The sequence below is a fragment of the Harpia harpyja genome, chromosome 1 (genome assembly GCF_026419915.1).
Source record: "Harpia harpyja isolate bHarHar1 chromosome 1, bHarHar1 primary haplotype, whole genome shotgun sequence".
NCBI classification, from domain to species: Eukaryota; Metazoa; Chordata; class Aves; order Accipitriformes; family Accipitridae; genus Harpia; species Harpia harpyja.
In genome coordinates, this window is record NC_068940.1 from 46266571 (window position 1) to 46279804 (window position 13234).

General features: G+C 47.2%; 1 protein-coding gene across 2 annotated transcripts; it reads left to right on the forward strand.

The window, feature by feature from the left end:
* The first annotated feature begins 763 nt into the window (after positions 1-763).
* On the forward strand, positions 764-7644 carry AAR2 (AAR2 splicing factor). Of its 2 annotated transcripts, none has more exons than XM_052791026.1 (3): positions 764-1631; positions 3137-3366; positions 3578-4309. In XM_052791026.1, the coding sequence occupies exons 1-3, from the start codon at positions 875-877 to the stop codon at positions 3602-3604; spliced, it is 1014 nt and encodes a 337-aa protein (XP_052646986.1). In that variant the 5' UTR covers positions 764-874; the 3' UTR covers positions 3605-4309. The 2 variants fall into 2 exon arrangements, with proteins under 2 accessions (XP_052646986.1, XP_052646978.1); XM_052791018.1 differs by lacking the exon at positions 3578-4309 and adding an exon at positions 6434-7644 and having other exon boundaries at positions 766-1631.
* The last annotated feature ends 5590 nt before the right edge of the window (positions 7645-13234 follow it).

Here is a 13234-nt window from a genome sequence, read left to right on the forward strand (position 1 = left end):
CCTACCAGGAGGATGGAGAAGTGAAGGGGGGACCTTGAAACCAGGGTCTCTGCACATGGCAATGCTGGACTCTATCTAAAGCGAAGAGGCCGCCGGGTTGGGTGGTGGGGCTGGTGGGGCTGGGAGCGGCTTCACGTGGCAGCTGCCGACCCTTGTAGGCTCGAGTGGGGCAGCGAAGGCAGTTGTGGGGGATGCTCAAAACCCAGAGAGAGGAGGTGGCAGCCATCCCTGAGGAGCCCGACTCTTGTCTGTCAACCTGGGAGGGAGGATGTGGTGCTGTGAGGGCGTCTGTCCTGCAGCGGGGTCTTGTAGATCTGTCTCGCTGCGAGGGTCTGCGTCTGTGCCGCTGCAGGGCTCTCAGTCCCCGGCTGGGAGGACTGGGGGCCCAGGGAACGGCTGCCAGCTGCGGGGGGGGGGGGTGGGGTGGTGGTGTCTGGGGCAGCGAGACCGTCTTTCGGGGTCGTTGGGTCAGAGTGGAGCAGCCGCCAGCCATGGCGGGCCCCGGGAGGGCAAAGGGGGAAAGAGCTGCCGGGTTTGGGGTCTTGGGAGCCACGGGGGATGAACCAGGTGACCCCTGCCTGCTGGGGGCCGTGGGCACGACTGCGTGCAGTGAGGGCCCGGAGAAACCACCTCGGGCCCCGGGCAGGGGCGGGCGGTGCCAGCGGCTCCCCCCGCTGGCCACGGGCGGGAGGTGGCTGCGGCCAGAACAGCCGTGCCCGGAACTGGCCGCGCCTGGAACGACTGTGCCGCCCGGGCGCTTTTCGGGAAGGACCGGGCGGTCTCGGCGGCGCGGAGGTTCCGGGCGGTGAGGAGCGGGCCGGGGGCCCCGGCAGCAGCTTGCCCTGCCCTGCCCTGCCCTGCCCGCGGCCGGGCCATGGCGGGCCCGCGGCTGGAGCCCGAGCTGGCCAGGCAGCTCTTCTTCGAGGGCGCCGCGGTAGTGGTGCTGGGCGTGCCCGAGGGCACCGAGTTCGGCATCGACTACAGCACCTGGGCCGTGGGCCCCAGGTTCCGCGGCGTCAAGATGATCCCGCCGGGCGTCCACTTCCTGCACTGCAGCGCGGGGCGGGCCGGCGGCGGCCGGGAGACGGGCCCGCGCACCGGCTTCTTCCTCAGCCTGCAGCGGCGGGAGGTGCGGGTGCTGCGGTGGGACGCTGCCAGCGAGGCGGTGGGCCTGGCACCCCGGGCCACGGGGGAGGCTGAGGCCTTCAGAGAGAACCTGCAGGAGATGGACCAGTTCCTCGGGCCCTATCCCTACGAGACCCTGAAGAAGTGGGTCTCCCTCACCAGCTTCATCAGCGAAGCGGCGATGAAGAAGCTGCAGCCGGAGAGCGGGCAGATCTGCGCCTTCTCGGAGGTGCTGCCGGTCGTGGCCGGGCGGCTTACCAGAGACCGGGCGGAACAGCGCTTGCCGCCCTTCGGCGCCGCGTGCCGGAGCTACGCCGAAGGCGTGGCACGGCTTCCCCAGATGAAGCCAAAGGCCGGCACCGAGATCAGGTTCACGGAGCTGCCGAAACAGATGTACCCCGATGGTGCTACTCCGGAGGAGATAACCAGGCACAGCATGGACCTCAGCTACGCTCTGGAGAAGGTGATTAACCAGCGATACGCCAGCCAGCCCCTGGATCTGCTTGGTGAGTACCACGTGTTGCCCAGGACAGTCGTCGGGTGCTCTGGGAGAATAAAGTCATTTCTCTGTAAAACGAGAGCCCCGGGATGAAACCTGCACCTGTTCTGCGGGCCCTGTTCCCTGGCACCCTGCGGCATCTCTCTTAATTGCAGGACGGAAGTTTGTGGAGTTTTTAGCAGCTATAGGGCCTGTTCCAGTTGCACTGGGGTGAGGACGTGGTGCTTGGTGTCAGGAGTTGCCAGCCTGCCACATTTGCCTCTCTTGCTCCTGGGTGCTGTGCTTGGAGCCCAGATTGCCTCAAATTAAGTCAAAAGCAGTAATCATAGGTGGCCGTGAGCTGCATCTCATGTGAAGAGGGCCTGTCGTCTGGACCAGCCTGGCAATTTGCCTGTTAAGTGAACCTCTTGAGGATGGAGCTTAGGGAGTCCTGGGAGCATTGAATGGGGCAGAACACGGTGATTTTCAGATTCTCATTCCCGTTTCGGTGGTGAGGTGATGTTGGGTCTCCCTGCAGGTGGTTCCCAAGGCAGTGGCTGGTCCCCTCCCTGGCTGCAGTGGTGGCAGCTCTGCTTTGTGCTGCTGACGACTCTCTGTGGCAGTGTTTGAAGTCTGCCAGCCCTGCTGCAGGAGACATCCACAGCAAGGCCTGCGGCTCCTGGTCACAAGGTCTCAGTTACTTGCCAGCCTTTTTTGACAACTTGTGATATGAATAAATATCAAATCTGTGGAAGTCCTGGAGTGTGGTTTTGTTTCATGGCAGGATGGAGGGAGGGCTTGGGAACCCAGCTGAGCTGGAGCCTCGAGGCTACTGAGGTTTGGAATAAGCTTTTGTTTTTCCCTTCTTCCATTTTTCTATATTAATGTTATACAACTTATTCTTTATCAAAATTATCAAAGACAACTCTAGGATATACAAAGAATGGATTACCTTAGGAAAGGGAGACACCATCATTCTGGCAAAATAGCTGATGCTAAGCAGCCAGTGAGACAAACCTGGCTCTTAATTCAATGAGGAAAAAACATCTGTTAATATACTGCTCACCTCTCCCAGTGTTCCCACAACCCTTGTGTTAAAGGGCAGTAGCATTTGCGTTTCTGTGTGGCTTTGGAAACCTGGGCACAGGCGGACTGAATCTTTGCAGAATAACAGCAATGTCTGACTTCTTATTTGGGTGTAATTTTGAGAACACGGATGATAGTGGAAGTCCTTAGGTGGCTCTTTACTCTTCCTGTAAAGTCACTCTCCAAAGATGATAATTGCAGTTCCAGGGGGACCTGCCTGATTATGCTTTGCTTTTTCTCCAGGTGAAGAGCAGAGCATTAGGAAATAGTCAGTTTGAAACATTGATTGCTATTAGCAGAATCGCTGGAAGGGCAGAATGCATGTGCAAAAGGCAAACCCAGAGTTTTATGCAATCATTTACAGAGTTTTTGAGAGGATGTGTACCTTGGATATGTTTTTAGTCTTATGTGTGTTTTGTTTTGTTTTCCTTTGCTGAATATGCACAGCTGAGTTGCAGTTTGCTTTCATCTGCTTCCTGATCGGGAACGTATATGATGCGTTTGAGCACTGGAAAAGACTCTTGAACATCCTGTGCCAATCCGAAGATGCCATAGGGAAGTATCAAGACCTTTACATCAATCTAATTTCTGTATTGTATCACCAGCTCAGTGAAATCCCAGCTGACTTTTTTGTGGACATTGTCTCCCAGGACAACTTTTTAACCAGCACCTTACAGGTATGTTTGCTGCTATCTCTTGAAAAATGGGAGTGGGAGGAGAGGGCATACAGGACATCAGAGCAAATTCAGGGAGAAGGTGCAAAAAGAATTAAGCTACTGTTGAGCTGTGTGGGAGATAGTGAGCCTATGTAAGCACACGCTTTTTTTTTTTTTTTATACTTTTTCCCTGTGTTATTTACAAAGAAATGCCATTTGCTTGTCATCTCAGAGTTTGATCTGCTCAAGCTATGCCTAGATGAGTCTAATGCAGTATAAAATTGAGTTAGTCCACATGCAGAGAGGCCAGCAAAGTGAGGCAACAAGAGGAAAGGCTAATGAAGATGGCTGCAACAGAGAATAGGGACTCTGTCTTTTTTATTATGTTTTCCTTGCAAATAGTGCTGAAAGTAGCCTGCTACAGTGGCATGGTTTTAGAGTTCTGGAGTGGCGCATGTAATGCGATGGGACTGTACCAGCATACCTTTTCTAAACATTTTTAAGGCCTTCGACTACATTGAGCTGAACAACGATGAGAGAGGCTGAGCAAGTGCAAGATGATGTCTGTTTCTTTATTTTTTTCCCAAATACTATTCATTTTTTAAAAAAAAAAAACCCAAACTTTGGTATAAAAGACTGATGATGCTGATTTTTGGTCAGTTTAAATGGTATGCTTAGTATGCAGAGAAGCTGCAGTGAAACCTTATTGAGCTTAGGGTATTGATAGTATTTAAGAGGCTTTTCCATTCCTTTTGCCTTAAGCAAAGCTGAAGATTTCCTATAATCAAGTTCTTATCCAGAGGGAATTTATGGTTAGTCCAAAATGCAGAAAACACTGCTTCTACTGAGACAGGCATGGGCAAATCTGTAATTCAGCGCTAGTAAAACCAGTTACTCCCACTGATTGTAACCATGCTAACAGTTCAGCAAACAGACTAAGCAAAACTTGGTTTAAAAAAATAAAGGCCCAAACCAGATACACTGGTGAAGCTCAGCAACGAAAACTTAATCCCCGTAGAAACAGTAGTAAGTTACGTTGCAGCTGCTTGATGCAAATTGGTAGCACCTTCTGCTTTCTCAGGGAGTGGTTGCATTTCTCTACTTCTAACTCCAGGTTCTTGCTGTAGATTTGGGGAGGGTGAAGGTGTTTGTTTTTAATTTGCTGGGTAAAATGTTGAGGGAAGCATTGCTTTAATCAAGTGACTTTCTTCACTTTTTCAGAATTTGGATTAATAAAAGTCTCAGTTTTTAAATTTTTATTTTATTTTTGTTGGTGTGTTTTTTCCATCCCATTACAGGACTGGAAAACCTAGCACTCTTGCAGCACACTCACAGAGCAATGCTTTGCACTGTCAATTTGTAGCAGTAGAAAGAATCTGTCAACCAGCCATTCTTTCCATCTGATGGGAATCTTGGAAGCACCCTGCCTTGCTGGTTATCTTTCCTTTTTGGATACCTGAGTCTTGTACGCCCTCGGATTTCATCAGTCTGTGCTTTTTACTTAAGCAGTAGAAGCTGATGTCTTTAGGTGGCTGTGCTGGCTTCAGCGATCACTGTTAAGCCCTAGCAGGAGTCACCACATTCCTAGTAACAAAGAAGAAATTTGCCTTATGGTTGAACTGAGCCTCTCCTTGCTACAAGTTCTCCATTTCTCTGCTCCTGTGGGATTTCCCTGATGCGCTGAAATAGTGCCTGGGAACCTCTGGAACTTGCCTTACCCAGTCACTTTATGTACATAGCCGTCAGAGTTAACAGTCTTAACTGGATATGGGCAGGTGCAAAATGGTGTGTGTGTGTGGGGAGCGTATTATCTGTGTTAGCTTTTGCTCAGCTTTGAATACAGCAACTTTATTTTTGGAGCTTGATCTAAGGCAAGAAGCGTACAGCATAACCTCCACTGAATATGTAGCCCTAACAACATTTAAAGAAAAAAAATTTTGATGAAATAACTAACGTGCAATTCACTGAGTAGAAGTGGGAAGTATAACCTTTTAATCTTTTTTTTTAATAGCAACCTTGCTGTGTAAGACAGTTATCTTATAAAGAGGCAGTTTCATGGTAGAATGAACAAGGAAAAGGCAAATGATCATAAACAAAGCAATGAACTTTGCTGCTCATTGTCAGTGTTTTATCCAGCTGTCAGTAGGCCTCTCCCAAATAAGAAACCTGCTTTTTCCCCAGAGGGCTTTCCCTTCACTTCCATCACGCAGTGATTTTTTTTTTTTGCTTTGAAATACAAGTTTCTTCCTATGAAAACAAATTCTGGATCACAGGTTCAGAAAAGGAGCAGAAGCAAGCTAATGAGAGATGGGCTCTGAGGCTAAATGCCCTATTTAATCATACACAGGTGCTTTAACTCTCAAAGTGCTAACAGAAGCTGTGAATTTGTGAAAAGTTAATAGATTGGTGTGTGTTTGGATGATGGAGGGGAGCCACACTTAGAGGTTAGTCCAGATTTCAGTGCCTTGTGCTCAAGGGAATGGCTGTGCTGGGGATAACTGGACTTTTTCCAGAGAGCTCCCATTCCTCTCTTACCCTCAAGGTCATTTTATTAAGTTTCCTCTGTATCCTAAGGTGTTGGTGATACCATATTACAAAAATACTTTGGGGGATCTCCTGGTCCATCCAACGATGAAAAAGATGGGTATAATCACCTGTTGGCCTTTTTGACACATGCTGTAAAATTGGCTATGTGGCAAATGAAAACTGATAGTCCTTTTTTTTTTTTCCCCTTCTGCTCAGACATTTTTCTTTGCTCACACTTACGCGTATTTCAGAATTCCATAGTACATATTTAATTACATATATACTCCTCCTTGAAACAAAGTTATTACCTTAGTGCAAATACTTCTAACACTGGCTCAGTGGAGTGAAGGCAGGATGTTGGTCTTGGCTGTGGGATGAGAGAAGTGTAGGCTTTGTTTAGGTAGCCCCAAAGCTGGAGTGGTTTCCAGGGTGGTAGATCACTTACCAGTGGCCTAGCCTGAAACTTTTCCTGGTGCACCCTGTTGATGACGTCTTTGTAGGAAAGAGATGCACAGCTTGTGCTATGGCTGAGTTCTGACTGTCCTCTACTTTGTTCTTTTAGGTGTTTTTTTCCTGCACGTGCAGTGCTGCTGTTGATGGGACCCTAAGGAAAAAGGCTGAAAAATTCAAGGCTCACCTAACGAAGAAATTTAAATGGGACTTTGAGGCAGAGCCTGATGACTGTGCTCCTGTAGTGGTAGAACTTCCTGAGGGCGTGCAGGTGGACTAAGCAAAATGCTCACTTAGAAACAAACAGCTTTTTAAAATAACTTTCTCCGCATCTTCTCCAACCTTGCCACCTTCCTAAAGTCTGTTTCTGAAGCTGATTCCTCTTTCTGCTGTAGAAGCAGGTGTGGAAAACCCAGGAGGATTCCTAGCTTTGTGAGGAGACCAGAATTACTGGAGGAGTTTGAGTATTGTCATGTGGCTACTTTGGACACCTTTTTTTCCTCTAGCTCTTCTGCAGCATCTCTTCATTCTGTACTTGGCTGACCTCTACATCCCTGGTGCCTTCCATCCTCCTGGACTGGAGGTGACACCCTGTTTGGAGAGCATCTGTGGTTTACACTCGAAGCCTTTGCTGCTCCAATTTGATGCCTCCTGAGTGAGGTGTGTAAGCCCACATGACTGGTCATTGCAGCCTGAACCCAGGCTGTGAACTGAGAAGTTCTGCTCTTCCTAGGCTTGCGTTACAGGGATGTAACCACAAGTGTTTCAAAACTGTGTTGGATGCTTATGCTGCTTACTGTGATTTATTGCAATGATCTGTTGTGGAGGAGGACTCAAAGCCAAAGCAAAATTCCTCCCATTTCATACCCCTAATACTGAGGTATCTTATTCTTCCCATTCTGTTAAAGCCTACTGTATTTACTGCTGACACTGTTTAGCCTGATGTAAAAGAAAGTTAACAGTTTAGTAACAAGAAGTAGTTATTTGGACAGTAGTCACCCAGGTCTTGAAGAAGAGAGCGAGCATGAGATATAAGGTCAGACTTCCACACGAACTGGATCCTCTGTTTTGTTATAATTGGAAATCTTACATATTTTCACTGGTGACAGTCTCTTCTTTCTCCACATTTCCCCAGGTAGGCTGTAAGAAAACTTGTGGTGCTTGTTGGGAGCTGCACAGGGACTTAGTTCTGCCACTTGCTTGTTAGTTTCTTGGCTGTTAGACTTCTTCAGGAATTTGTCTGTATGCATGTCTAACAAGATACTGCTGTTTGTTAGTCTTTTATAGCTCAAAATAAATCTCGAGAGCCTTGCCTACAAAAAACATCTGTACGAGTGTTTTTTTAGTTATTTAGCCAAAGCTTATGGTACAGTGACACTGCCGTTTCTTTCTCATTGGGATGCCCAGTGTCCCCAGAAGTAACATCACAATGGTATCTGTAACATCCAAGGACAACTCACAGTAAAATGGTACGTGGCATGGCAGAAAGCACAGCGTATTCTGGGAAGAAGGTATGCGATGAGGTGTTTCCAGATAATTGGGAATTTACCACAGGAATCGGCTGTCAGAAGCCCTCATCTACTGCTTGGTGCCATTTCCTCCCTTTCCTCAGGGGCTCTGCACTCTGTTACTCTGGTGTCTTGGTTGTGCATTTTAAATGGACTCCGTATTGACCACACGCCCTTACGGGAGGTTACTCTGATTTGGCAAGTGTTTCGTTCTTAAATCTTTCTTTCCGTGCTTTCTTGTCCTTAACACCCTTGAGATCTTTTGTACAGTAGTTTGACTGTGCTCTCCGCTTCATGTCTTGCTCTTTGTATCCACAGGCAGTGCTGTTTTTCCAGTTGCCAACTGGACAAATCATTTGTAATGAATAGTCCCCGCTTTGATGAAAGATGCCTTTTCGGTTTGTTGGCTCTTTGCACCAGCCTGATGACTGGTTCTGTTGCTTTAGAGCAGAACACCAGTCACTGATGTAAGTAGTGAAGGTAGCATGGAGCCTGGGGACCTGCCTGTCTGGAAGGGAGAGAAGAACTGTGCTCTGTGGCTGCAGACCAGGCTGGCCAGGCAGTGTCAGTGCTTTGCAGGCTGTCCTGGAAATGTTCCCACTTGTTTGATGGTTAGGTTAATTTGAGTATGTCTTAGTTAAATCTCAAAAACAGTAACTGAAAATTAACTTCCAAAGTGTGTAATAGGTTACCATAATGAGCTACACTTTTAGCAACTGAGAAAAGAGAATATAATTGTACTTCCATTGTGCTTTTTTTCTTTTTGCAAGGTTGTAATAGGGAGAAGTAATATCTCTTATTAGACCCACAAAATAGGTGGGGAATAAACAGGCCTTTGAGGACACAGTCCCTTTGTTAGCTATGAAACAGAAGCAGTGAACTTTCAGCTAAATACAGGTTGAGGTGTTCGAATTCAGCTCCATTATATGACAGTTGCACACTTTGAGGGAAAAGGGAAGCTGGCACGTAAGAAGCAACATATGCTGGATGTTTGCAAAGGGGGAGTTATAAATTTGGGAGGGAAAAGAGTGCTGTTATTCCTGTTGAAGTCAGCAGAAAGGAGGGTATAAAAGGAAAGCGGCAGCATGTAATAGAAGGAATATTTTCTTGCTCTTATATAGCCTTAGGCCAGCTATGGCTATGATAACACTACCCCTTCTTCCAGCTAAGATTAATATAATGATCTGAAAGCAAAAGAGAGATTGTGTGTGTGTGTAAATACACATTACTGCAACCCAATGAAGTGTAATATGTGATGTGTTTGCAACACTGATTCAGCGATGAACTAGGGTCAGGACAAGCAGCTTTCAGAGCGTTATGAAGTGGCACTGAAGCATGAGGTACATTGGCCTCCTGCTTATGTGGAGAGTTGTCCAGCTGCCAGAGTTGTGCAAGTGAGGCAAATTGGCATCGTTCCTGTCCTGTGACATGTGCCTTCACTGCAAATTGTGTAGGAGCATGGGCCCTGCTTAGCCGTAGGTGAAGCTAATCACTTGTGAATCAGCAGTGGCATGAGCTGACCACTGGATACCCCCAAATATACACTGCATTTACAATGCAAAGCCCAGTGTGAGTGTATTCAACCCTGAGAGCTGCTATTCCATTTTTTTTTTCACTTTCCCCATAGGCTCAGTAACGTTAGCCAAACCAGAATTTTAAGACTCAGTGATATTTATCCTGTGTGGGGCCTCCGTGTTGTCCTGCACCAAACTGAAGATGGTTCCTGCTTACTTCATCAACTATGCAAATTCAGAGATGTGGAATGTGCTGCCTGAGGCTGTAGAAAGCTGCCTTCCTATCGCAGTATTGTACACCCTTTTTTTTACTGGGAAGAGAAATGGCACATCTTCCTCTGCCAGTTCATGCTGCTTCCTTTGTGATTTCTACCACCTCCTCCCCAGCTGCTAAAAAAGGAGACAGACCACTTCTGTCTTTTCAGGTGGATTGCTGCTGACTTCATCGTGTCACTGATGAACATCCACAGTGTAGAACCCACAGTTCAAATTGGGTTTGTGTGGCAGCTGTCTCAGCAATGCTTTGACTCATGTGACAGCAATGCTTGGCAGACCTTGAACAGCACCAAGTTCGTATACTGTTAGATGTTACCCAGACATGCAGAGGTGTTCTTCTTGTCCCACAATTCTTGTCCTCTAAACGAAAACTAAAGATGAAAGGGAGCAGGTGGGGAAGCTGTAGAAAGCGATCAGTGACTCTGTGTAGCTTGTTAGTGCTGTGGTTTTAAATCTGAATTGAGCTCAGGGTTAATTATTATTTGAACCAGCAACTCTTCCTTGGTGCTTTCACTTTCACTGCTTAATGGTAAGTTGAATTTTTGGTTATTTCCTCAGTGTTTTCTTATGGTGACCCTAGCCTTTTTGTGTGTGTCTTGTTTCAGTTCAAGTCGTCTTCTATTTTTATTAGGCTTTTCTAGTGTTTGTTAGTATTGTACCCTTATTTTTCTAATCCAGAAATAACAAATAATAGATATCCACTTGGCATTTGTGCCTCTAACAACTAACAGGAGTGAGAGATTTTTCAGGGTCTCTTAGACATACACCACCTTTGTTTGGAGCAACATTTATTTCTGCTACTGCTTTGACAGCTGGACATAGAGTATGCCAGCTGCTGCAGATGGAGTGGCTGGCACTCAGCTCCTGGAATATGGAAAAAGATGAAATGGAACATCTTGATTCCTTTCTCTGAAAAAGGAAATAATCTTCCCCTGATATTGCTGTTCATTGTCAAATGCAGCTACGACAGTGGCTTATTCCTGCAGCCCTGTTACTATAAAAGGGTTGTGCTGTGAATGGTCATTCCTTCCCAATGCGGTCAGCTATTTCATAGCTATTTCTGCTCCCCTTCCGAGAATGTGTGCTGCTGCAGGCGGTGCGGCTGCGATCTCCTGGGCAGACCAGGGCTGGGATTTGGCAGTGTGGGAGCCTGTCCTACGGAGGCAAGTGTTGTACAAACCACAGAGTGGAGCTGGAGCGTGGGAGGGAGGATGCTCCATAAAGCATGAGCTGTGATGGAGCCTGTAATTAATGCACAGGAGGCATCGACTCTGCAGGGGCCTCATTAAGAGAGCGTAAATGAGCTGCAAGGCAGCCTTAATACAAATAAACAAACTCCAAATGGGTTAATCAATAGGAGGAAAAATCCATATACACAGACTGTCAGAGCCGCTGCTTTGGCTGTGTTGGTCCAACTCGCTGCCCTGCCTGGCTCAGTGGGTCTGTTTCAGCTTGTTCAGAGGGCTTTGTGTTTTCCCAAGGAAGGAGCTGCTGTCAGGGCACAGCGGGCGTGTCTCGCACAGCTGCAGCATGGGCAGTGAGGTGCCAGGTCTGTGCCTTGCTCACTTCTAGCAGAGCTTTAGATCTTGCTCTGCTGGCTCTTGTCTGCCTCAGCCTGAGGGCCTACAGAGATTTGAAACAAAAAGCCTGTGCTCATGCTCGTCATGGCATGGTTGCAAGCTGAGGTGGCCCCTGCCAGGTCTCAACTTTGGGCAAGCAAGAATTGAGAGGGAGAAGGAAACAACGAGAGGGTTTACTTCTCATCTCATGCAGCCATCACAAGGGCTGTGTCAGTGGCCTGGCTGGCAGGTGGTAACTCCCATGTCCTGCACAGGATCAAATGGGATGCTTAGCTGAAGTGCAAGAGAAGTTTCCCAGACTTCAAATCCCTGAAGCTGTAACACTTGAATGCTTTTGCCCTCTGCGAGGGAGTTTGCAGCTCAGTCAGTACCTTAGAGATGCCATGCAAAGCTGACCTGGTAAGAGAAAGGTGCCAGCAAAAGGAGTGTTCCTGCAGTGCCGCTTTGCAATTTACTTATTGTCTCTTTGCCTGTAAAAATTATGTTTCTTCCCACCATAGTCATTAAATAATTCAGGAAATCAACTGGTATTTGTAAAGGAAAAGTGGTGAAAAATGCAGGTGTTGAGCAGTGAGCAGTGAGATGACGGGCAGGGAGAAGAAGGGAGAGCAGCTCTCAGCTGCGCTGGCCACTGGACCTGATCAAAGCCCCTGGGTTGGGCTGCAGGTCGGGGGCCAGTGTTTGCCTGGGGCATGTGCAGGGCTCACCAGAAGGGGAGTTAGTTTTACCCTGTGCTGTAGGTTTCAGCACTTCCCCCCCCCCCGCCCCCACCAAAGGCAGGTTTAGCCACACTTAATTCAGAAGAAGGTGGTTTTTAAAAGCAAAAGTTGCTTCTCCTCCCCAGCTCTGATCACTGTGCCTGCATTCGTTAGGATGAGAGGGCAGCATAAAGGTAATTATTAAGATTTTTATACATTACAGTAAATTTAAACTCTAATACAGATGGCAAGTTTCAAGTTTAAAGGTATTTCTAAAAAAAAAAAAATTAAAAGGAAATGGTCATTGTTTTATATTAAAAAATCCCTGATTTCTCCCTCAGCTGGGGAGCAGCTGGAAGTGTGAGGAAGAGCAGGTGGTATCCAGGAAGGCTTAACCCAGGAGTAGCTGTGGTCTCACAGGAAGCTTTTGAGGTTTGGAAATGAGGGACATCAAGGATGTTATTATTGAAAAAGCTGGGTTTGGAAAAGACATTCCCTTTCAGCATTGACGTAGGCACGGTTTTGTCCTTGCTTTGGAGGTATCGGATGTTGCATGAAACAAGAGCTGGTTTTTCGACTGGACAGAATTTGGGATTCTTCTTGCACTTGAGCAAGCGAAGACGTGGCTATGTCTGTTGGGAAGGGATCTACAAGGGACATGAATTTCCTTGAGAATCTGATGTGTTTCATCCTGTGGGGTTTTGGGGGGTTTTGTTTGGGTTTTTTTAATGAAGCTATCTTGGTTTAAACAGTGGGAGTTCCTGTTAATTGTTTTTCAGGAGCCTGTGTTGGGTACCCCAAGCTAATTCTGTAGCTGGAAGATTAGCAGTGGCACCAGTTACCTGTGGGACTCTTCCCTTACTGTGAAAGTTGCTCATAACTTTACTGAACTGGTAAGAAGCTTGTGAGTTAATGTTCCAGGAGCAGTCCTGTTAATGATGGGAGTTTTCACAGCTTCCCCCCCAAATATCTTTACTTATGTTCTGGGAGGGAGGGGCCACTTGCTCTGCCTTTTCTGTGAAGGTTCCTGTGAGGAGGGCATCACTGGCAGGAGCACAGGCTTCATCATGTATTTTAAAACAAACTTTACCGTTAAAATTTGTTTGGATCAAGAAAACTGCTTCCTTTGCAGAAAAGGGGTTTTCAGTGAAGGAGAAGGACCTCTGGGTGGCTCCATCTTCACAGGTTTGGCATTGGATATTGTAATTTCTGCATGCATACTACATGAACAACTTTATTTTCCTGATCTATCCTTATGTTTTAAGTACTCGGCAGCAGTGAATATTCATGCCTGGCTAATGCAGCTAGCTGGAGACAGTCAGTCCAAGGAATTGTTT

Bases quoted from the DNA above. Each gene is read 5' to 3' on its own strand.
- AAR2 (XM_052791018.1), top strand. From the start codon at position 875: ATGGCGGGCCCGCGGCTGGAGCCCGAGCTGGCCAGGCAGCTCTTCTTC. The intron at 1,632-3,136 runs GTGAGTACCACG...GAATATGCACAG, and splicing joins CCAGCCCCTGGATCTGCTTG to CTGAGTTGCAGTTTGCTTTC. The intron at 3,367-6,433 runs GTATGTTTGCTG...TTGTTCTTTTAG, and splicing joins TTTTAACCAGCACCTTACAG to GTGTTTTTTTCCTGCACGTG.